Source organism: Lynx canadensis, chromosome A3 (genome assembly GCF_007474595.2).
Source record: "Lynx canadensis isolate LIC74 chromosome A3, mLynCan4.pri.v2, whole genome shotgun sequence".
In the NCBI taxonomy this organism is placed as follows: domain Eukaryota; kingdom Metazoa; phylum Chordata; class Mammalia; order Carnivora; family Felidae; genus Lynx; species Lynx canadensis.
In genome coordinates this window covers 109,739,574-109,764,633 of record NC_044305.1, presented here as the reverse complement: position 1 = coordinate 109,764,633, position 25,060 = coordinate 109,739,574, and the positions used below count along the sequence as shown (strand labels likewise).

Below are 25,060 nucleotides of genomic sequence, written 5' to 3'. Positions count from 1 at the left end.
AGTGACGTACTTCCTGCAGGGGCGGGCCCTCTCCCGGAAATGGCTTTACTCCACACCCCGGGACTGCGCGTTGCAGCCTGCGAAGTTCGGCATGAGAGTCCTTGCAAGGTTAGGCGTGGGGCCGCTGTGCTCCGCGGCTCGCGCGGGTAAGCGTTCGCCTCGCCAGAGTCCCGGTTGCGGTAGAGACTGTCTGGGGTGCCTTCCTCAGTTGGGCGCTCCTGGGGTGCAGGACGCCTCTTGGGGGTTTTGAGGTGCAGACGAGTCCAGCCTCAGACCCCAAATGGCTGGTCGCGGGCACTGTGCGTTCCTGCCGGCGCCTGGTGGGCTTGCTTCGTGCGAGGTTAAGAGTTAACGCAGCTGCTTCGGAAGCACTCAGGCTGCTTGCACTTGCAAAGAAACTAAGATTTTTTCATGGTCCCGTTTAACTGTTTTTCGCAGTCATTCCCTGTTTTTGGAGAGGGAAATACTTCAGTTCCGGGAGAGAGCCGGCAGAAAACCAGGTGACACCAATGCTGCGGCATCTTGTGTACAAAATCAAAGCAACTGGCCCCATCACTGTGGCTGAGTACATGAAGGAGGTCTTGACCAACCCCGCCAAGGTACCAGTCGGGGAGCCCGAGGACCAGGCCCTGCTCTAGCGGCCTTGAGGTGTGAGCCAGGAGGGGTGTGCACAGGGAAGCCCCAAGTCCAGGCAGCGGTGGTGCCTTCTGCAGGGGAAGAGCCACTCCCACAGACCTGGAGATGGAGAATTAGTGTCAGGTGGTTAGGGATGGATCAAGTCAGTGGCAGTGCCATAAAGAAGGGAGAACGAATTCCAAAGCTGTTCAGGAGGCAGTGTAACCCACTGAATTTAGGAAATGAGGATGTCTTTCCTACCTGGGCTGATTGATGGTAGCTGGTGGTATCATTTCTCTGGGAGAAGGGAATGTAGAAGGAGAAAGAGCAGTAGCCTCTTTAAGAGGGAGGGAAAGGACAGAATTCAATCCAATATATGAACCTGAAGTGCAGACAGGACTTAAGTGGAAATCTACAATAGGCATCTGGAATTATGAATTTAGTCCTGGAGCTTTGTCTGTGTTGGGATGGCATTAGCAGGCATTGGAAGCATATTCTGGGTTTCCTTTTTGGGAATGGAAGGTCTAGTTCTTTACGCTTCAAGGATTAAGCACTGCCCCTGCTCTCTGTCCTGGATTTCCTTCTCTGCTCAACAAAGCCACTTGGTGAAAGCTGGGGTCCTTTTGGTTTAGAATGTATTACCTGTTGGTGGGTCGAAATATGAAATCTGGACTTGTGGGGTTTGTTTGGCCTATTGCTGTTGGATGTGGTGAAGGCAGGGATCCTTTCATACCTATACTCAGTGCTACCACATACCAACAGTTCACATAGGGAGAAACTTTAGAACAAACATCTGTGTGTTAGAGTGAGGGTTCATTCATCATTGATTCAGGCTCCAAAAGGGCCAGGCACTATCTCAGGCACTGGGAATACTGCAGTGGACAGTGGAACATGGCACTTATGTTCTAGTGAGGAAATGATCTATAAATAAGGAAACAAGATAATTATAAATTGTTGCAAGTGCTTCTGAAGGCAAGGAAAAGAAGAAAAAAAAAAAACCTCAACGGGTTGGTGGGGTTGAAAATAAGTGGTGCAGTGGGAGTAGGGGTTGTAAAAGTTCCCTTGGTAGGTAGGTGGCCAGGAAAGGCTAGATGGTTGAGATGGGCCAGCCTGGCAAAGAACTGGGAGTGAGTCCCCGATGGAGGAAGGGGAAGTACAAAGTTTTGGAGCTGGCAAATGTCTTGGCATTCACAGAGAAAAAAAAGGCACCAGTATGGCTGGTGGGTGGTGACTGGGGGTGGCAGGTAATGGTGAGGAAAGTAGATGAGTTTGAGGGAGGAGCCAGTTCATTCAAGGCTTTCCTGGAACTTAGACTTTTGTGTTAGTGCAAGAGGAGAACATCAGGAGGTGCATTTGATGCATATTGGTGATGACATCCAGGCGGAGACAGCAAGTGAGCAGCTGGCTGTAAGGGTCTAGAGTTCTTGAGAAAGATTGGATATGCATATATTAATTTGTTCACCAGTGTATGGATGGTGTTAAAATCCAAGGAATCTGAAAGAATATATTTAGAGAACCGAAGGTTACCCCAGATTAAGCCTTGAGGAAACTCTTTGAATTTAGAGTAGAGGCTTTTTTTTTTTAATCAGCCTTAATTTTTATTTAAAATTTGTTAAACCTTTTTTTTTAATTGGAGCATAGTTGATACAATGTCACAGTAGTTTCAGGTGTACAACATGGTGATTTCGATGACTGTACCTTATACTATGCTCACCACAAACGTAGCTACCATTTGAAAGTAGAGTTTCTTAACCTAGGGATCCTTGAATAGAAACGGGGCTGTGACCTTGGATGGGAATAAAAATTACACCATTTGCATTAGCTTCTTTTTTTCCCCCATTTTTACTGAGAAATAAATGATGTACGTCACTGTATAAGCTTAAGGGGTACAGCATGATGGCTTGATGTGCACATGTTGTGACATTACCACAGTGAATTCAGTTAATATCCACCTTATGTAGATACATTAAGAAGAAAGGAAACAAAATGGGAGAAAAATTTTTTTCTTGTAATGAGAACTCTTAGGATTTACTTTCTTTTTTTTTTTAATTTAATCTTTTGTTTTTTAAAATTTACATCTAAACTAGTTAGCATATAGTGAAACAATGATTTCAGTAGATTCCTTAGTGCTCCTTACCCATTTAGCCCACCCCCCTCCCACAACCCCTCCAGCAACCCTCAGTTTGTTCTCCATATTTATGAGTCTCTTCTGTTTTGTACCCCTCCCTATTTTAAATTATTTTTGTTTCCCTTCCCTTATGTTCATCTGTTTTGTCTCTTAAAGTCCTCATGTGAGTGAGGTCCTATGATTTTTGTCTTTCTCTGACTAATTTCACTTAGCATAGTACCCTCCAGTTCCATCCACGTAGTTGTAAATGGCAAGATTTCATTTATTGCTTGCTGAGTAATACTACATTGAATTCATATACCACATTTTTTTTTTTCTTTTTTCTTTTTTTTTTTTTTTTTTTTTACCACATCTTCTTTATCCATTCATCCTTTGATGGACATTTGGGCTCTTTCCATACTTTGGCTATTGTTGACAGTACTGCTATAAACATGAGGTTGCATGTGTCCCTTTGAAACAGCACTCCTGTATCCCTTGGATAAATGCCTAGTAGTGCAATTGCTGGGTCGTAGGGTAGTTCTATTTTTAGTTTTTTGAGGAACCTCCATACTGTTTTCCAGAGTGCCTGCACCAGCTTGCATTGCCACTAACAATGCAAAAGAGATCCTCTTTCTCCACCTCCTCGCCAACATCTGTTGTTGCGTGAGTTGTTAATGTTAGCCATTCTGACAGGTGTAAGGTGGTATCTCATTGTGGTTTTGATTTGTATTTCCCTGATGATGAGTGATATTGAGCATTTTTTCATGTGTCTGTTGGCCATCTGGATGTCTTCCTTGGAGAAGCGTCTATTCATGTCTTTTGCCCATTTCTTCACTGGCTTATTTGTTTCTTGGGTGTTGAGTTTGATAGATTGTAGAAAACTTTGTAGATTTTTGATACTAACCCTTTATCTGATATGTCATTTGCAAATATCTTCTCCCATTCTGTCGGTTGCCTTTAGTTTTGCTGATTGTTTCCTTTGCTGTGCAGAAGCCTTTTATTTTGATGAGGTCCCAGTAGTTCATTTTTGCTTTTGTTTCCCTTCCCTCAGGAGACGTGTTGAGTAAGAAGTTGCTGTGGGCAAGATCAAAGAGGTTTTTGCCTTCTTTCTCCTCGAGGATCTTGATGGCTTCCTGTCTTACATTGAGGTCTTTCATCCACTTGGAGTTTATTTTTGTGTATGGTGTAAGAAAGTGGTCCATGTTCATTCTTCTGCATGTCGTTGTCCGGTTTTCCCAGCACCACTTGCTGAAGAGACTGTCTTGATTCCATTGGATATTCTTTCCTGCTTTGTCAAAGATTACTTACCCATACGTTTGTGGGTCCATGTCTGGGTTCTGTATTCTGTTCCATTGATCTGAGTGTCTGTTCTTGTGCCAGTACCATACTGTCTTGATGATTACAGTTTTGTAGTATAGCTTGAAGTCTGGGATTGTGATGCCTCCTGCTTTGGTTTTCTTTTTCAAGATTGCTTTGGCTATTCGGGGTCTTTTCTGGTTCCATACAAATTTTAGGATTGTTTGCCCTAGCTCTGTGAAGAATGCTGGTGTTGTTTTGATAGGGATTGCATTGAATATGTAGTTTGCTTTGCATAGTATCGACATTTTAACAATATTTGTTCTTCCTATCCAGGAGCATGGAATCTTTTTACATTTCTTTGTGTCTTCTTTAATTTGTTTCATAAGCTTTCTATAGTTTTCACCTCTTTGGTGAGATTTATTCCTAGGTATTTTGTGGTTTTTTTTGTGCAACTGTAAATGGGATCGATTCCTTGATTTTCTATCGCTTCATTGTTGGTGTATAGGAATGCAACCGATTTCTGTGCATTGATTTTATATCCTGCAACTTTGCTGAATTCATGAATCAGTTCTAGCAGTTTTCTGGTGGAATCTTTTGGGTTTGCAATATAGACTATCATGCCATCTGTGAAGAGTGAAAGTTTGACCTCTTCCTGGCTGATCTGGATGCCTTTTATTTCTTTGTGTTGTCTGATTGCAGAGGCTAAGACTTCCAATACTATGTTGAACAATACTGGTGAGAGTGGATATCCCTGTTTTGTTCCTGACCTTGGGGGGAAAGCTCTCAGTTTTTCCCCATTGAGGATGATATTAGCATTGGGTCGTTCATATATGGCTTTTATGATCTTGAGGTATGATCCTTCTATCCCTACTTTCTTGATGGTTTTTATCAAGAAAAGATGCTGTGTTTTGTCAAATGCTTTCTCTGCATCTATTGAGAGGGTCATATGGTTCTTATCCTTTCTTTTATTGATGTGATGAATCATGTTGTTTTGTGGATATTGAACCAGCTCTGCATCCCAGGTATAAATCCCACTTGGTTGTAGTGAATAATTTTTTTAACGTATTGTTGGATCCGGTTGGCTAATATCTTGTTGAGGATTTTTGCATCCATATTCATCAGGGAAATTGGTCTATAGTTCTCCTTTTTAGTGGGGTCTCTGTCTGGTTTTGGGATCAAGGTAATGCTGGCATCATAGGAAGAGTTTGGAAGTTTTTCTTCCATTTCTATTTTTTGGAAAAGCTTCAAGAGAATAGGTGTTAACTCTTCCTTAAATGTTTGGTAGAATTCCCCTGGAAAGCCATCTGGCCCTGGACTCTTGTTTTTTGACAGGTTTTTGATTACTAATTCGATTTCCTTACTGGTTAAGGGTCTGTTCAAATTTTCTATTTCTTCCTGTTTCAGTTTTCGTAGTGTATATGTTTCTAGGAATTTGTCCATTTCTTCCAGATTACCCATTTGATTGGCATATAATTGCTCATAATATTCTCTTATTATTGTTTTTATTTCTGTTGTGTTGATTGTGATCTCTCCTTTTTCATTCTTGATTTTATTTATTTGGGTCCTTTTTCTTCTTGATCAGACTGGCTAGTGGTTTATCAATTTTGTTAATTCTTTCCAAGAAATTTGTTAATCAAATTTTGTTAATTCTGGTTTCATTGATCTGTTCTACTGTTTTTTTGGTTTTGATAGCATTAATTTCGGCTCTAATTTTTATTATTTCTTGTCTTCTACTGGTTTGGGGTGTTATTTGCTGTTCTTTTTCCAGCTCCTTAAGGTGTAAGATTAGGTTGTGTATCTGAGATCTTTTTTCCTTCTTTAGGAAGGCCTGGATTGCTATATACTTTCCTCTTATGACCGCCTTTGCTGCATCCCAGAGGTTTTGGGTTGTGGTGCTATCATTTTCATTGACTTCCATATACTTTTTAATTTCCTCTTTAACTGCTTAGTTAGCCCATTCATTCTTTAGTAGGATGTTCTTCAGTCTCCAAGTATTTGTTACCTTTCCAAATTTTTTCTTGTGGTTGATTTTGAGTTTCATAGCATTGTGGTCTGAAAATATGCACGGTATGATCTTGATCTTTTTGTACTTACTTAGGGCTGATTTGTGTCCCAGTATATGGTCTATTCTGGAGAACATTCCATGTACACTGGAGAAGAATGTATATTCTACTGCTTTAGGATGAAATGTTCAGAATATATCTGTTAAGTCCATCTGGTCCAATGTGTCATTCAAAGCCATTGTTTCCTTGATGATTTTTAAAAAAAAATTTTTTTAACATTTATTCATTTTTGGGAGACAGAGACAGAGCATGAGCGGGGAAGGGGCAGAGAGAGAGGGAGACACAGAATCCGAAGCAGGCTCCAGGCTCTGAGCTGTCAGCACAGAGCCCGATGCGGGGCTCAAACTCATGAACTGCGAGATCATGACCTGAGCTGAAGTCAGACGCTCAACCAACTGAGCCACCCAGGCACCCCTCCTTGTTGATTTTTTGATTAGATGATCTGTCCAATGTTGTGAGTGGGGTGCTGAAGTCTCCTACTATTATGGTGTTACTATCAATGAGTTTCTTTATGTTTGTGATTAATTGATTTATATATTTGGGTGCTTCCACATTTGGCACATAACTGTTTACAATTGTTAGGTCTTCTTGCTCTGTAGACCCCTTGATTATGATATAATGCCCTTCTGCATCTCTTGATACAGTCTTTATTTTAAAGTCTAGCTTGTCTGATATAAGTATGGCTACTCCGGCTTTCTTTTGTTGACCATTAGCATGGTAGATGGTTCTCTATACCCTTATTTTCAATCTGTAGGTGTCTTTAGGTCTAAAGTGGGTCTCTTGTAAACAGCATATAGATGGGTCTTGTTTTCTTATCCATTCTGTTAACCTATGTATTTTGATTGGAGCATTGAGTCCATTGACATTTAGAGTGAGTACTGAAAGATATGAATTTATTGCCATTTTGATGCTTGTAGAGTTGGAATTTCTGGTGGTGTTCTGTGGTCCTTTCTAATCTTTTGTTGTTTTTGGTGTGTGTGTGTGTGTGTGTGTGTGTGTGTGTGTGTGTGTATATATATTTTTTTTTTTCATCTTTTCTCCCCTCAGAAAGTCCCCCTTAAAATTTCTTGCAGGGCTGGTTTAATGGTTACAAACTCTTTTAATTTTTGTTTGTCTGAGAAACTTTTTATCTCTCTTTCTATTTTGAATGACAGCCTTGCTGGATAAAGAATTCTTGGCTGCATATTTTTCTGATTCAGCACACTGAATATATCCCGCCACTCCTTTCTGGCCTGCCAAGTTTCTGTGGATTGGTCTGCTGCAAACCTGATCTGTCTTCCCTTGTATGTTAGGGATTTTTTTTCCCTTGCTGCTTTCATGATTCTCTCCTTCCCTGAGTATTTTGTGAATTTGACTATTTGACTTACTGATGGTCGGTTTTTGTTGAATCTAATGGGAGTCCTCTGTGCTTCCTGGATTTTGATGTCTGTGTCTTTCCCCAGGTTAGGAAAGTTTTCCACTATTATTTGCTCACATAACCCTTCTACCCCTGTTTCTCTCTCTTCCTTTTCTGGGACCCCTATGATTCTGATGTTGTTCCTTTTTAATGAGTCACTGATTTCTCTAATTCTTAAATCATGCTCTTTTGCCTTAATCTCCCTCTTTTTTTTCTGCTTCGTTATTCTCTATAAGTTTGACCTCTATATCACGGATTTTCTGTTCTGCCTTGTCCATCCTTGCCGCTGCTGCATCTATCCATGATTGCGGCTCAGTTAAAGCATTTTTAATTTCATTCTGGCTATTTTTTACTTCATTTATATCTACAGAAAGGGATTCTAATCTATTTTCGACTCCAGCTAGTATTCTTATTATCATGATTCTAAATTCTGGTTCAGACATCTTGCTTGTATCTGTGTTGGTTGAATCCCTGGCTGTTGTTTCTTCGTGCTCTTTCTTTTGGGGTGAATTCCTTTGTTTTGTCATTTTGAAGGGAGAAAAGGAATTAATGAGGTAGAAAAATTGAAATTAAAAAAATTAAAATTAAAAAAATATTAAAGTTAAACATTAAAAACACACACATACACACAAATCAAATAGATAATGCTAGATCCTAGGTGTGTTTTGGTCTGGGTGTTGAAAGTGGTTTGACAAAGAAAAAAAAGGGGGGGAAGGAAATCATTTGAGAATTTGAAAAAATGAATACACTGAAGTAGACTAAAATGAGATGATGGGGGTAAAATAGAATTTGAAATAATATGCACAAAAATCAAGAATATAGTAGAAAAAAATTAAAATATTTTTAATAAAAGTTAAAAAATAAATATGAATTTTTTCATTTTCTGTATTTAAGAAAAAAGAAAAGAAATGAAAAAAAATAAAATCGTTTGAAAATTTGAAAAAGTGAAAACACTGTAGTAGACTAAAGTAAAATGGTGGAAGTAAAATAGAATTTGAAAAAATTTACATAAATGGGGCGCCTGGGTGGCGCAGTCGGTTAAGCATCCGACTTCAGCCAGGTCACGATCTCGCGGTCCATGAGTTCGAGCCCCGCGTCAGGCTCTGGGCTGATGGCTCGGAGCCTGGAGCCTGTTTCCGATTCTGTGTCTCCCTCTCTCTCTGCCCCTCCCCCGTTCATGCTCTGTCTCTCTCTGTCCCAAAAATAAATAAAAAACGTTGAAAAAAAAATTTAAAAAAAAAGAAAAAAAATTTACATAAAAGCCAAAAATATAGTAATGAAAATTAAATAAGAATATTTTTAATAGAAATTGAGAGTAAAAATGAAGTTTTTCTGCATTCAAGAAAAAGAAAAGAAAGGGAAAAGAGAAAAAGAAAGAAAAAAAAGATTGTATGAAAATTTGAAAGATTGTATGAATACACTGAAGTAGACTAGAATGATGGAAGTAAAATAGAATTTGAAAAAATTTACACAAAAGTAAAAAATATAGTAATAAAAATTAAAGATATTTTTAATAAGAATTGAAAATAAAAATGAGTTTTTTCTTTTTCTGTATTCAAGAAAAGAATTGTAAAAGAGAAAAAGAAAAAAAAGAAAGAAAATTGAATAGATGAACCTGCTAACAGATTGAAGTAGGACTGAAATTATTTCATTTTCCCCTAGAAGTCAGTCTATGTAGCTCTTTATAGTCCATAAATTAAGCCGATGGTGAGACTTGTGTTCTTAAAGAGCAAGGTTGGCCCAGTTGGGTGGGGCTCAGTGTAACAGCTCTGCTCTCCACTAGATGGCGCTGCTAGCCTATTGGGGTGGATTGTTGCGGCACTTGCAGGTGCATAGGCGCATGCACGGGAGTGGAGAAGATGGTGCCTCGCAGCTACTCAGTCTGTTCTCCCAGATCAGCAATCGCACACCCATCCTCTGTCTTCAGCTCTTGTCCAGTCCCTGCTTTTTCACTCTCCATGATCCCAGGCAGTACCTCTCTCCCAAGTTTTGTCTCAGATGCGGCTGTTTTCCCTGGCCCCTTACTTCTGAAGGACTGTGGCTTTGACCCATTGTGCCCCTCTGCGGGATGGTCTCACCGAGCGATAGCCAAATGAGCAATGGCCGAACGTCATCTGCACCCAGGAACGCCTGCTGTACCCTGCTGTTGCCGATGTCCTGAGGCTGCAGCCAGGTGCAAGCCTGTCCCAGAAAATGGTCGCAAGACAGTGTAGCAGTAGCATTTCAGGGATTATGGAAAATCACAACACACATCTGGCACCAGGCCTCACTCTAATGGCCTTGCCCCAGCACCAGCTAATGTGGCTGCCTTCTGGGGTCTACTGGGATCAGGTGGCTTCAACAGTCTCTACCAAATGTCCTTTCATCAGTGGAACCACTTTTCCCTGTGTGGCCCGAGAACCTCCTGGACCCCATCTTGTTCCTGGGGATTTGCCCTTCCCACCAGAGCACCGCCAGGTATTGAGCGGCTGAGTTGCAGCCTTTGTGCTCCCCTTGTTTACAGTCTTAATGGAATTTAAACCCTCTCCTTTCTCCCTTTTTAATTTAGTCCCTGCGGCTGTTTCCAATTTTCCACTTTTTCCTCTAGCTGCTTTTAGATACTTTTAGATACTTTTCCCGTATCCGCCCCCCCCCCCCCCCCCCCCCCCGCCTCCGGTCTCCATCCTCTCTCCACCCGCAAAAGTGGTTCCCTACCTTCCGCGGCTTCTCGCTTCCGAAGTTCAGCTCTCCACGCCGTGTGCCTGCTGAATTCTGTGGTTCAGGCTGTGCAGATTGTTGTGTTAATCCAATCAGTTTTCTAGGTGTGTAGAATGGTTTAGTGTTGGTCTGGCTGTATTTCGTGGACACAAGACATGCAAAAAGCTTCCATGCATTTCCGCCATCTTGCCTCCTCCCCTCTCTTTAACATTTCTTGTCAGGCCAGTTTGGTAATGATGATCTCCTTTATCTTGTTTTGGAAATTCTTTGTCTCTCCTTCTATTCTGAATTTTAATCTTGCATGGTAGAGTATTCTTGGTTGTAGGTCTTGTCTTTTCAGTGCTTTTAATATAGCACTCCTTTGTTCCCTGTAAAGTTTCTGCTGAAAAATCAGCTCATAGCCTTATGAGGTTTCCCTTGTATGTTACAGTTTTCTCTTGCTTCTTTAAAAAAAATTTTTTTTTTTTAAATGTTTGTTTAGTTTTAAGAGAGAATGAGCTGGGTAGGAGCAGAGAGAGGGAGACACAGAATCCAAAGCAGACCTCAGGCTCTGAAGTGTCAGCACAGAGCCCAATACGGGGCTCAAAGTCATGAAATGCAAGATCGTGACCTGAGCCAAAGTCGAATGGTTAACTGACTGAGCCACCCAGGGGCCCCTCTTGCTGCTTTGAAGACTGTCTCTATTGGGGCACCTGGGTGGCTCAGTCGGTTAAGCATCTGACTTCAGCTTAGGTCATGATCTCATGGTTCATGGGTTCAAGCCCCACGTTGGGCTCTGTGCTGACAGCTTGGAGCCTGGAGCCTGCTCCGGATTCTGCACCTCCCTCTCTCTCTGTTCCTTCCCTGCTCTCACTCTGTCTCTCTCTCTCTCTCTCTCTCTCAAAAATAAAGAAAGATTTAAAAAAATGAAAAAAGAAAAGACTGTCTTTATCATTACTTTATGCGGTTTTAATTATTATGTGTCTTGTCGTGTACCTCCCTGGTTTGTCTTGTTAGGTGTTCTGTGTGCTTCCTGGATATCTGCTTTCTTCCTCAGATTAGGGAAGTTTTCAAGTATTATTTCTTGAAATAAGATTTTCGCCAACCTCTCTCTCTCATCCTTCTGGGATTCCTAATAATGTGAATGCTATTATGCTTGAAGATGTTGCAGAATTCCTTTAACTTATTCTCATTTAAAAAAAAATTTTTTTAAAGGTTTATTTATTTTGAAAGAGAGAGAGACAGAGCACGAGCAGGGGAGAGGCAGAGAGAGAGAGAGGGAGACACAGAATCTAAACAGGCTTCAGACTCTGAGCTGTCAGCACAGAGCCCGATGTGGGGCTTAAACCTATGAGCTGTGAGATCATGACCTGAACCTAAGTTGGATGCTCAACCAACTGAACCACCCAGGCACCCCTAAATTCTTTTTCTTTTTGGTCTTCAGTTTGTTTGCTTTTCATTACCCTGTTGGATTACTAATCTGTCCTGCATCCTCTAATCTGCTGTTGAGTCCCTCTAGGATATTTTTCATTTTAGTTATTATATTCTTCAGCTCTGACTGGTTCTTTTTGAATATTTTCTATCTTCTTGTGAAGTTCTCACTGCATTCATTCACTCTTAAGTCTGCTGAGTTTCTTTATGGCCATTACTTTGAACTCTTTATTATTAGGGTTATTGCTTATCTGAGTTTCATTTAGCTTTTTTTCTGTGATTTTGCTTTGTTCTTTCATTTGGGACATAGTCCTCTGTCCCCTCATTTTGTTTCACTCTCTGTGTTTGTATATATGCATTTGTTAAACCAGCTACATCTTTTGGTCTTGAAAGTAGTGGCCTTGTGTAAAACAGGTCTGGTACCTTATGTGCGGTCTCCCCTGGTCACCAGAACCAGATGCTCCAGGGATATCCCTTGTGTGGCATGTGCCCTCCTGTTTATATACCACAGTTTCTTTATCCATTCATCCATTGATGGACACAGGCTGTTCCCATGTCTTGCCTGTTATAGACAATGCTGCTGTGAACATGGAGGTGCAGGTCTCTTTTTGAGGTAGTGTTTTCATTTTCTTTGGATATATTCTAGAAGTGGAATTGCTGAATCATATGGTATTCTATTTTAAAGTTTTTGAGGATCTTCCATACTGTTTTCCATGGTGGCTGTACCATTTTACAGTCCCACCAACAGTGCACAAGGGTTCCCTTTTCTCCACATCCACACCAACATTTGTCATCTCTTGTGTTTTTGATGGTGACCTAACATGAGGTGGTATCTCATGGGTTTAATTTGCATTTACCTCCTTAGCTTCTGAAAGTTAGCATTTCTCTCATTATGAACAGAGGAGACATCCTGTGGCATCAGTAATACCTGTGACTTTAACATTAGTGGAAATCACTGATGTTGTCATACCCAACAGAGTGGTCGTAGGTATCTCACAATACCATTGTGCTCATCCGTATTTCAAAACTTTGTTACTTATTGGACCTTAAGTTTGGCTTTATTAACATACTTCCAAAGCTGCATATATATTATTATATCATCAGTTTAGTTTTTAAATATTGGATAAGTATTTTTCTTTTTTTTTTTTTTAACCCTATGTGTTTTAAAGTCTTGCATTTAAAAACATTGTATGAAGGGATCCATAGTCTTCATTAGGCTACCAGAGTGGTTTGTAATGCACCACAAAAACATCCCTGCAATCTTCACTTATGAAGAGAAAGGCTAGAGGGGGAGATGCTGTATGAAGTGAAAAGTTGTTTTTTGTTTTTTTTTTAAGTTGAGAGTGACTCAAGTATATTTCTGCTGCTGAGAGAGGGAAGTTAAAGCTATAAGAGAAGGGGATGATAACAAGATCCTGGCCTATGAGGGCTGTGTGAGGAGAGGCAGTGGTCCAGAGCACAGGTGGTGGGATTAGGTCTGGGTAAGAGCAGAAGGTGAAGGCATTTCATCCTTTGAGTTCCGAGGAATGAATGGGAGCAGGTGGAGGCCAGTTGGGGTCAGGAAGCTGAGTCAGTCCTATTTTGTAACATTCTTTACTTCCTGTGTAGACTGGAGCCCAGGTCACCTGCAAAGAGTAAGATGGGAAAGAAGGGGCTTGGGGAGCATAGAGGAATTTTTAACAGAATTCTTGAGTATTTCTTGAAGTTTAGACAGTATGCTGAAACTTGGAATAGTATGATAAATAAGATAGTTCTCTATCCCGAATAACTGTGTTTTTTGGTGAGGAATACAGATACATAAATAAATAAGCACATAAAAGGAAGCACTGCATTTAGTCTGAAGTTGGAGGGCTGGAGGAGGAGGTCAGGGAAGGTGACATTTGAGCAGATATTCACTTTTATTGAGTGTAAGATTGCCAGGGAGAAACAGGCAGGGAGAAAGGAGAGCATCTGCAATGGCATGGATTTGTGGACAAAGAGGGCTAATTAAAAAAAACAACAAAAAAACTTTTCTTGGAAATATAAACACAGTAAGCAGGATCTTACTGTGTTGGGTGTTGGGAGCAGGGAGGGGCTGGCGGGTGTGGAGATGGATGTGGTGTGGCTTCTGCCTTGATGGTCAAGGAGGGGTCATGTTGGGATAGTATAGTTCTGCAATGTGATTGGTGCTGTGTAAAGTTTAAATCAAGTCACAGTGCTTATCATGTTTATTTAGAAGACGGAACTTTCTTACCAAATGATTATGTCATTGTATACGTTATGTAAGATTCTGGAGGGGTGTTTTACAAAACTTACTTGAAAGTTAATCCATTTTCTCCACTTTCTCTTTTTACTCAGGGATATTACGTGTATCGTGACATGCTAGGAGAAAAAGGAGATTTCATTACTTCACCGGAAATAAGTCAGATCTTTGGGGAGGTAATCGTCAATTTCAACTATAAAAGAAGCTAATATCTGGGCACCTAGGTGGCTCAGTTGGTTAAGTGTCTGACTCTTGATTTTGGCTCAGGTTATGATCTAACAGTTCATGAGCTCGAGCCCTACGTTGGGCTATGTGCTAAAGGTGCAAAAAAAGCCTGCTTGGGATTCTCTGTCCCTCTGTCTTTGCACGCCTCTCTCTCTCTCTCTCTCTCTCTCTCTCTCTCTCAAAACAAACATTAATTAAAAAAGCTAGTATCACAAACACTTGAGAGCAGATCAGGTTGTATTCTTCTGTAGTAAGTAGTCTTTTACACCTTTGCTTTTGTGATTCATCAAAAGTTTTAATTTTTAATCATTTATATGCTGGAGGAATACAGAATAATAGAGAAAAGAGAGAGAGAAAAGTGAAGGGAGAAAAGTTGCAAAACCCTGAGGAGTTCGTGGGGCGAGATGTGGTCTCAGGCCCCACCCTGCCGTGGTTGTACCGTAGTTCCAGTGGAAACCCCCCTCACAAATTTTCAATTCTCCTCAGGAATTCCAGTTCATTGATTTCCACATAAAAACCCCCGATGAATTTAGAAATAGAAAGTAGTACAGAAGAGGAAGTGGAATCCAGGTATTAAAAATGGTAATTGTGCTAAAAAGCTATGTAATCGTATCAGTCATATGAATGTAAAGAAATGGCATCATCTTATTTCATATGTCTGTCTGCTGTCCCAACAGCAGCACCTTTCTGGAAGTGCTAGCCTCTTCCTTGTGTCAGGGGACCTCTTACAGTGGGGCTGCCTTTTAATGGTGCTCTGTTTCTAGGCTTCCTAAGTGGTGTCTTTTGTAATGCCGCCTCCATGAGGCTTCTGGGTGTGCATACATATATGTACATAGTAAATGACATACATGTGGTCATTGGCAAATATTTTGCTTTCTGGCATAAAATGCATATTTCCTTGGAGTTTTATATACTTTTACGCTATAATATTTCAGTATAGTTTTTTTTTCCTTGTCGCAGCTGCTAGGTATATGGTTCATTAGTGAATGGATGGCCACTGGAAAAAATGCAGCTTTCCAACTGGTGGAACTGGGCCCAGGCAGGGGTACCCTCTTGGGAGATATTTTGAGGGTAAGTAATAAAAGGAACGTCTTCAGAGTCTCGTGTACTTGCCTGAACCCTTGTTCTTTTGATTTGTTTGCAAACTTCATTGACTTCAGTGGCTTTCGGTCCTCCCTCCTTACCTCCTCTTTCTCCGCTAAAATACAATGTCAGAATGATATAATGAATCATTACTTATTGTTGTCTGTTTGTAATCTAAAAAGTGAGGGTAGAGGAGAATGTGAAAGGGAAAAGTTTAAAACCTTTAGAAGACATCATGGGAGAATATATTTGTCTTCTAGGTGAGAAAAGAATTTGTGAATTATATAAAGGTAGAAGCCATAAAGGTAAAGATGAATAGAGGGATAATTTCAACTACATTAAATTTAAGAAGTTATTGTTCTTTAAAGAAATTAGGAATTTTTTATTCTTCAAAGACACTGTAGGGGCGCCTGGGTGGCTCAGTTGGTTTAGTGTCCGACTTCAGCTCAGGTCATGATCTCATGGTCTGTGAGTTCCAGCCCCGCTTCAGGTTCTGTGCTGACAGCTCAGAGCCTGGAGCCCTCTTTGTCTGCCCCTCGCCCGCTCATGCTCTGGTTCTCTCTCAAAAATAAACAAGCATTAAAAAAATTTTTCAAAAGACACATAAAGAGAGTGATAAGACAAGCTGCAAAATGGGAGGAGTTATTTGCAACACATAAAGAACTGATAGTTAGCATACATGAAGAATTCCTTTCAATCATTAAGAAGGTGACAGATAACTCAATAGAAAAGTCAGGCTAAAGATGTGAACAGGCCCTTCATGAAAGAGGAAGTCCTCATGGGCAGTAAAAACAAAAAGATGCTCAGACTGATTGGTAGTCAAGGAAATGAAAGTTAAAATCAGAGTGAGATACCACCGTGTCCGCAAGATTAGCACATTTGGCATCACCAAGGGTTGTTGAAGATGGAGAGATGGGGAGCAATGGGGACTCGCAGACATTGTTTGTAAGAGTGTAATTTGGGGTAAGCACTTTGAGACGTGCTTATTGGGCATCGTCTGCTAACGTCACAGTAATTTATACTGTATGAGCCAGCAGCACTTTTACTGCTAGACGTGTGCCCTACAGGAGCTAGTGCAGATGTCTACCAGGAAACATGGTCAAGAAGACAGCAGCATTGTTTAGAAGAGCAAAAAAAATGGAAACAACCCAAATGCCTATCAATGGGAAAATAGATCAATAAATTGTGGTATAGTCAGTCATACAGTGGAACATCAAGGGTTGTGAAACTGCATGAAATCACAGCAGAATGCACAACACTCAGATGGACCTCAGTGTCTTGTGAGTGAAAATAACAATTTGTAAAAGAATCCGGATCATATGATTGTATCTATATAAAATCCCCAAATGTCAACATTCAACAATTTGTGTTTGGTGATACAAATGCAATTGGGAACATTTATAAAGAAAGAGCAGGAAATGATGGTGGTGGCATCTGAGGGTGAGGGAGGACACGTTTTCGAAGGGAAGGGTCGTGTCACTTTAACCAAAGATGCAGTATCTTTCCATGTATTGTTGTTTCTAGCACTCTACCTAATGTTTTGTAAAAACACTAAAGAGGAGGAATATTGTTTATAGTACGTGATAAGTAATTGTGTTTGTTAAACTTTTGTAGTTACACTGTTTTGGAATCCATTAGGCTTTTAAAAACAAAAACACATATTCAGTATACATTTGAATGTCTTGATGCAGTATGATTTTTGCTTGAAATTTGGAATCAAAGGATTTTTAAAAACGTATAACATCTGACAGATAATCCTGAATATATCATATTTGGGGGTAAAAGAAATGAACCACTGTTTTAGGTTTCCAGTGTTCTATTTTATCGCTTTAAATTGGCAAAGCCATTTGAATACAAAATACTTAATAAGGTTCTCAAATAATATTGTCTTGTTTCAGGTACAATAAAAATCAAGCCCACAGCTCTTAAAATGCATACAGGATGCTTCTTTAGATCAAGTCCTAAGAACTTTAAAAAGCTAAAGAATTTAAAAGAATGTTAAGAAAATGGACAAAGACATAATTACGGACTTGTTTTCATTTTTTGATCATAATTTCTGAAGGATTTTTCTCTTGGGAAGTTTTCCATTTGTAGTTTCATTTCCAAACGAAATTTGGAAAAATTGTCTTATTATTAGCCTATACCTGCTTATTCAGATCTCAAAAATAGGAGGCAAATCAGCAGTGAAAATTACATTCAAATGAAAAATACTATTGGTGTACTTTATGCCTTGGCATTGAATTTTTAGCATTGAGATATTGATAAAATATCAGTATACTCCTTTTTTCTTCATGTTTACAACAGTTATAAATGTGTGTGGCTAAAAAAAATTAAAAATTGAAAGAACTGCGAAGTTAAACTGTCAAGTTTTTAGTGCCCTTCGAATTTGATTTCCTGAGAACACAGTTGAAACATCTCAAACATGAGATTATTTCATAGACATAGCAGCTTCATAAAATCAGGGGGATATATACATTTCATGTTTTTGTTCTCTCTTTAGACTCCCTAGTCTGATTATTTACTGGATGCTAAATCTTTAATGTTTGTTTGTTAGTCTTAATTCTAATTTTTCTCATTAGGAAACCAAATTGTGCATTGTTTGTCTTTCATGTAGACTGTAATAACTGATAGCTTATGAATCTCACGGACTGCTGGAGAGTGGCTTGTGTGAAGTTCCTCTGAAACCAAATTTTACTTCTGTGACATGAGCAAAGTGTTAAGGGAAATGGTTAGAAAACCTAAAATCTACTCAACACATTGTATTTTGCCATTTTTTTCTTTCTTTTTGTATTTAGGTATTCAGTCAGCTGGGATCTGTGCTGAAAAACTGTGACATTTCAATACATCTGGTAGAGGTGAGCGAAAAACTGAGTGAGATTCAAGCATTAACACTGACTGAAGAGAAGGTCCCTCTAGAGCGAAATCCTGGATCCCCCGCGTATATGAAAGGTGTTACTAAATCTGGGATTCCAATTTCCTGGTACCGAGATCTGCAAGATGTTCCAAAAGGTAATTAGTTTACACTGCATGATGAGCTAATTTTGATTACCACCCATCCCAGCGATGATAGGCGACTATAAACGTGTAGAGCACTATAGTACGTTGACGCGATGCCACCAGGACCCTTACTCATAGGGAATAGCAAATTTGTTTCTAGAAAGTAGCATTGTATTAAAAAAATAACATGCCTAATAATAAGGAGAAATGCCTTTCATATGGTTTTGCGCAAAAATGTAGATAGATCCCTATTGTACCTTTAAGTTTTTCCTGACCCCTAAGATAGCACTGACGCTGAGGCAGTCCAAGGCGGTGGGGACTGATGGAAGCAGAGTTAGGTGGTTTGAGTTTAACTGTCTCATCTTTTGAACATCCTTGCTTACCTTCAGAGAGGTGGGAAAATCCCTGCACTCGGCAGGGACCATCCACTATGTTGATGGACCTCTGCTCCCACCTAAAGTGGTGGTCTGACCTTGGCAAGCCACCTCGGCGAGTCCTGGGCTCAGCTGTCTCAGATGATTTTAGGAAGTTCAAAGCCTCTTTTAGCTAACAAATTTGGGTTCTGATTTCTTTCATGCCCTGTGATGAATAAAGGGTTAAATTGATAATTGGGATGTTTTGGCCGTCGGGTCCGGATATGTGGAAAATGAGGACGGTAGTAATTGGTCTTGAGCGTGTTCTCAGAGTAGGCGAAGCAGTGCCTGACGTGGATGATTCTCTGGTAGTGATGGTTGTGGAAGCCACCTCAGGTTCCTACTCGATCCGCTAGGCGCTTTCTTTTGTTGATGTTCAAAAGAACGATTAGATATTGCGCTAATGCTGAAACTATTTTTTCCTTCTGTTTTTAAATAGGGTACAGCTTTTATCTCGCGCATGAATTTTTTGATGTTCTTCCTGTGCATAAGTTTCAGGTATTGATGGGATAAAGTCATATTTATAATTGAATAACAAAGGGGCTTATGTTGGAAGAATAAACGTGAATGGTATTTGATTACTGTTAAAGTTAACTCTGTTTGGAATTCTGATGAATATAAATAATTGAAAAGCAAAAGTAAACGGTTAAGTAGAATCTTAATTGTCTTAGGATAACTATTAAGAATGTTTATTTCCCATAAGAGACTCTTAAACACAGAGAACAAATGGAGGGTTGCTGGAGGGGAGGTGGGGGGGGATGGGTTAAATCGGGGATGGGCAGTAAGGAGGGCACATTTTGGGATGAGCACTGGGTGCCATAGGTAAGAGATGAATCACTGGAATCTACTCCTGAAGTCAAGATTACACTGTATGTTAACTAATTTGAATTTCAATAAAAAAGCTTATTTTTCCAAGGACAAAGATAGGTGAGAATATAACATGGTAAATGGCTTTATTACAAGGAAGGATTACGTTTTAGCCAATAGTTTTGATATCCAAAGATTAAAATTTTTCCTCATTGAAACTGAAGTGAGCAGACTTAAGATTTGGTGGTAATGTATGTGTCCTGGTAATTTTTAAGGCTAAGAGCATGCATTGATTTGTTAACAAAAGCTTTTGATTAGTCCTTCAGAGTCTGTTTTCCATGTTAGGGGGCACTTTCCATGCTGCTTAGTTTATCTTCAGCTCCATCACTTATCTAACCAATACTAGTAGTTTTCATCTGTCCGTCTTACTGTTTGAAGGAATTGAAGTAATGCCTTCAAGTGATCTTAAGTGGTAAAATCCTTTGTAAATGTTAGTCATCTATCTTGTATATGGCAGGAGAGAATTAATAGTTATTTTGGGGAGGCAGTTTTGAGGAAAAAACTTGTAAGAATTAGTTTTTATGTGTTATTTTGTGTTTAGAAAACTCCGCAAGGATGGCGAGAAGTATTCATCGATATTGATCCCCAAGCTTCTGATAAACTGCGGTTTGTTTTGGCGCCTTGTGTCACCCCAGCGGAAGTCTTCATACAAGTAGGAATACCACGCGAATCTTCATAGTCTTGTTTTCTGAGTTACTGCTTTACAGGGGCCAGGAGAGATTTGCTCATAACATATGCGGTGCATTTTATGAGTGGGAAGTACAGAGGCTATCGAGTCAGGAGCCTGGGGTAAAATCCTTTCTTGGGTGCGTGACCTTGACGTAACAGGGAAGTTAGTAAGCACTTACTCTGCAAGTTCTTCTTCACCTTCTCCCTTCACTCACTTCCCTACCACGCGGTGATAGTATTGCCTACCTGATGGTACAGTAATGCAACAACTGTTTAATGAGTACTTTGTATATGTGACTCTGTATTTTCTCATTTAATTCTCAAACGATTATGGAAGCTTCATTCTACACTGCCAAAATGGTTCATGTGCTGCTGCTGCTTTTGCCCTCAAGGAGTAATCACAAGAGCCATTCTTGTGTTTAGGGTTCAAAAAACCCTATACTTGTGAGGAACGTTTAGGTTTTGGATTGCATGTTGTAAAAAGGTCTACTTTTTGGGCCATAACTAAGTACTTTTTCCTCAGAAGTTACTTGTTTCAAAATCACAGGAGCTTTTAAACATGAACCTATCAATTAAGTTTTGTTTTGTTTTTTTCCAGAGCATAATTAAATTCAAATAGCAACCTGAGTGCTTGGGGGCATTTCTGTTTTTTCATATTCTAGCTTCCCAGTTTTACCTGAGTGAGAAGCAAATTCATAGCTACCAAGAGCTAACCCCCTGCTCCTGGGAGATACAATTGTTTTCAGTTCTTGACTTGAGTGAGTGGTACTCACGAGAGAGGGAGCGATGACTTTCCCTCTCATTTGAATGGGGCAAATGGTGACAGAATCTGCCATCTTGAAGAGTGGTCGAAGATGGTAGGTATGTCACCACAGCACCCCGAGGTGTCAGTTTATGCCTGAAGTGGCTAATCTCATGGGGTTACAGTTCAACCACAGTAATGTATTTTATAAAGCTGGGGGATGGGGCACCTGGGTGGCTCAGTTGGTTAAGTGTCCAACTTCAGTTCAGGTCATGATCTTGCACTTCATGAGTTCAAGCCCCGTGTTGGGTTCTGTGCTGACAGCTCAGAGCCTGGAGCCTGCTTCCGATTCTGTGTCTCCCTCTCTCTCTGCCCCTCCCCGACTCGTGTGTGGGCGCGTGCTCTCTCTCTCTCTCTCTCTCTCTCTCAAAAATAAACATTAAAGGGAGCCTGGGTGGCGCAGTCGGTTAAGCGTCCGACTTCAGCCAGGTCACGATCTCACGGTCCGTGAGTTCGAGCCCCGCGTCAGGCTCTGGGCTGATGACTCAGAGCCTGGAGCCTGTTTCCGATTCTGTGTCTCCCTCTCTCTCTGCCCCTCCCCCGTTCATGCTCTGTCTCTCTCTGTCCCAAAAATAAATAAACGTTGAAAAAAAAAAAAAATAAACATTAAAAAAATAATAAGGCTGGGGGCTAAGTGCTTTATTGTTTGATTTAAGCCTCACGATAAGCCTTGTGTGTACATGATGAGGAAGCACTCTGCAAGTTGAAGTAACTTGTTTCTAGTAAGCAGTACGAAGAGCAGAGACTCAATTGCTAAGTGTGTGTTACTCCATACCTGTTAGCTCTGTGCCATTAGAAGCAAGATCAGGGCAGGTCAGTACTTCATTTTTTTTTTTTTTAATATTTATTTATTTTTGGGAGACAGAGTACAAGCAGGGGAGGGGCAGAGGCAGAGGGAGAGGGAGACACAGAATCTGAAGCAGGCTCCAGGCTCTGAGCTGTCAGCACAGAGCCCAACGTGGGGCTCAAACCCAAGAAGTGCAGGATCATGACGTGGGCCTAACTGACTGAGCCACCCAGGCACCCCAAAACTTCATTTTTAAGAGTATATTAGGAAGGAGCAAAAGTTAATGCAGGTTTTCATAATAAAGACCAACGCTTTTTCCCATTTTCTCAGGAGTTAGTGTAATGTCATATATACTAGTCAAGTTGACAAGTTCTAATACTGTCATTTCACTTTTTAGACTAATGGGCACTAAAATAAATAAACATTAAAAGAATCATCTAGACTGTTAGGCACTTATTAAGGACCCTTAGTAAATAGTTGAATATCTTGGGAAATTATGGCCTCAGGTACAAGGTCATGAGCTGAGGTTTCTAGACAGAGGGCATATCATTGGAGTATCTTTTGCCCTAAAAGAAGGTATCAAAACATACTTACTTGCTAGGGTCTATCTTGTTATATTGGATTTATTATCATTTGTTCTTTCAGCACAAATTTTAGAGCATCTGTTATTTGCCAGGCACTATTCTAGGCAGACAAAAATTCCTTTCCCATGCATTCAGCCCAGGGGAATATATTTATATGAATTACGAGCATAATATCACCATAAATAAAACTATAATGAACCAGCCATCTAGGGGTTTGGGAGGCATATGCCTTTTTATAAGAGGGATTAAAATTAAAATATCTTTGTAAACTTAGTGGACGGCATCAAAGCACTAGGGAGTTCCATATAATAAAGAGGACGTCATGTGGAAAGTTGAGTGTGGACAACATAATGCGTATTGAGGAGGAGTGTATTGTAACCAAGAAATGCTCATTATAGAAAAACCCCAAGGAAACCGTTCTTTTCAGTGATGCATTTTGATGCAGCTGTTCCTTTACCAGAGTGATGAAACGAGGGATCACGTGGAAGTGTGTCCTGAAGCTGGTGTAATTATTCAGGAACTTTCTCAACGCATTGCGCTGACTGGAGGGGCTGCGCTGATTGCCGATTATGGTCATGATGGGACTAAGACAGACACCTTCAGAGTACGTATAATTCAGCAAGATGACTTCTCAAAAGTTAATTGGCGTGCTCTATTAAGTTTTTGGGTTTGAAACTCATTGAAGATCTTTATCTTTGGCTTCTACAGTGGCTAGCATTGTAATATCACATTATTTTGTCATGAATATTCATTTATAGTATTGTAATTCCTTCTCTATTCCATCACTGTGGGCAGCATCTTCAGGCACTCCAGGCGGCACTTTATATTGGGTTTTCCACATAGCATCTCATTGAAGAAAGGGTGCGGTTTTAGGAGTTTGGAAACCACTGATTCAGGCTACGTTTTTAACAGCTGTTATGTAAAATGTACTAAAATGATAGCATTTCCTTAATCTTGATAACCACAAAAGGACAAAAATTCATCATTTAAAATTATTTTCAAGGGGTTTTGTGGCCATAAGCTTCATGATGTCCTTATCGCCCCGGGAACTGCAGACCTAACAGCTGATGTGGACTTCAGTTATTTGCGCAGAATGGCAGAGGGAAAAGTAGCTTCTCTGGGTCCAATAAAACAACAGACGTTTTTAAAAAACATGGGCATTGATGTCCGGCTGAAGGTAATGATTTATTTCACTATCTTAAATATTTCAGTTTTGTAGTATTTCTAATGTTACACTATGTGTTAACTAACTGGGATTCAAATAAAAAGTTGAAACAAAAAATTTTGTAGTATTTCAAAAAAAACCTTTAAAATAATAAGTACGTCTGGCCTCAGCGCTCCTATTGTTAGCCAGATGCTTGGTATTGCTATTGTAGGGTATGGTGGAACCAGATCGCCTGTTGTGGCGGGGGAGCCTTGTAAGTTCCTGTGTCTCCGTGTGAGGTAGAATTAAGACTTCCAAATGGTGTTCGTGTTTGTTAAGAAAACTTGACTGTGTTTATCGGTAGATCAAACCACCTGGGAATATTTGCTAAACCTACAAATCCACAGGTTTGGGTCTTGGCAACCTACGTTCCCCCCGCTCCCCCAGTAATTTTTATTTTTTATTTTATTATGAGAGAGAGTAGAGGGAGAGGGAGAGAAAATCCTAGGCTCCATGCTCAGTGTAGAGTCTGACACGGGACTCGATCTCATGACCTGAGCCAAAATCGAAAGTTGGACGCTTAACCGACTGAGCCACCCCGGCGCCCCAGCAACCTGGGCTTTTAGTGAGCACCCCATGACTCTTGAGGCAGGTGATCAGAAATCCCGTCTTAAGTAGTGCTTTACTGAGTGGCTAACAGTCATGAGTTTTGCTGCATGTAACTAGGAATCCTTCTGGTTATTTCTTCTAAGAAGTTTTTCCTTTCAGGTTCTTGCAGACAAATCAGATGAGCCATCCAGGCAGCAGTTACTTCAGGGGTATGATATGTTGATGAATCCTAAGAAGATGGGAGAAAGATTTCACTTTTTTGCCTTGCTACCTCATCAGAGACTTCATGGTGGAAGCCATCCGATGAATGTGTGTCAGTCAAAACCTTCTCCGTCACCTGTAGCTGGGTTTGGTGAACTTGCCTGGAGGTGATATCTCAATGTGGACGTTTTACCCCTAAGTCTGCCTAAGAAAGCAAAATAAAGGGAACCCATTCACATATATCACAGGTAAAATCCATATTGCAGTATTTTATGTCTCACAGTCAATAAAAATAGCCCATTTTAGATACAGTACAACTAAACATTGATCTTTTAAGGTTGTGTGTGGCTTTTGGCACAATTGTGTGCTTTCAGCTTAATGAAACAAGTTACCATGAAACAGAGTATCCTTAATTTTTTTAAAGTTTATTTTGTGGAAGAGAGCGTACATGTGAACATACTGGGGAGGGGCGGAGAGACAGGATCCCAAGTGGCCTTCATGCCATCAGTGCAGACAGAGCCTGATGCAGGGCTCGATCCCACAACTGTGAGATCGTGATCTGAGCTGTATCAAGAGTTGGACACTTAACCAACTGAGCCACTCAGGCACCTTGAAATGAATATCCTTTAATTAATAAGGCTAGTTGCTGTATTTTTATTTTAAAAAGTAAACATGAACACTGATTGGTTTAGTAAAAACTGGAAATCTAAGTGGCCTTTCACAGGGGATGGGTTAAATAGAACTATCCATAAAGTATTTTTAAAAAAAGAGGTAGAGTAGTATGTCCTTACCTCTAAGAAGGTAGTAAATGAAAAATGTGGTCAAGTAAAAATGTTTTATAGTTATGATT

The 25,060-nt window shown here is 40.2% G+C and overlaps 1 protein-coding gene across 2 annotated transcripts in view; it reads left to right on the top strand.

Moving 5' to 3' along the window:
* Positions 1 to 5: 5 nt before the first annotated feature.
* NDUFAF7 (NADH:ubiquinone oxidoreductase complex assembly factor 7) overlaps positions 6 to 25,060 on the top strand; it is a 28,893-nt gene continuing 3,838 nt past the window's right edge. The window contains exons 1-10 of one of the 2 annotated variants that reach the window (XM_030311299.1): positions 6 to 146; positions 439 to 599; positions 13,925 to 14,005; positions 15,015 to 15,125; positions 17,933 to 18,146; positions 18,987 to 19,045; positions 19,956 to 20,066; positions 22,717 to 22,860; positions 23,260 to 23,433; positions 24,169 to 24,458. In XM_030311299.1, coding sequence (XP_030167159.1) covers positions 92 to 146; positions 439 to 599; positions 13,925 to 14,005; positions 15,015 to 15,125; positions 17,933 to 18,146; positions 18,987 to 19,045; positions 19,956 to 20,066; positions 22,717 to 22,860; positions 23,260 to 23,433; positions 24,169 to 24,381 — 1,323 coding nt within the window. In that variant the 5' untranslated portion in view covers positions 6 to 91 and the 3' untranslated portion in view covers positions 24,382 to 24,458. Of the gene's footprint in view, positions 147 to 438; positions 649 to 13,924; positions 14,006 to 15,014; positions 15,126 to 17,932; positions 18,147 to 18,986; positions 19,046 to 19,955; positions 20,067 to 22,716; positions 22,861 to 23,259; positions 23,434 to 24,168; positions 24,459 to 25,060 lie in introns of those variants that run through there. The other variant, XM_030311300.1, reaches the window with a different exon arrangement.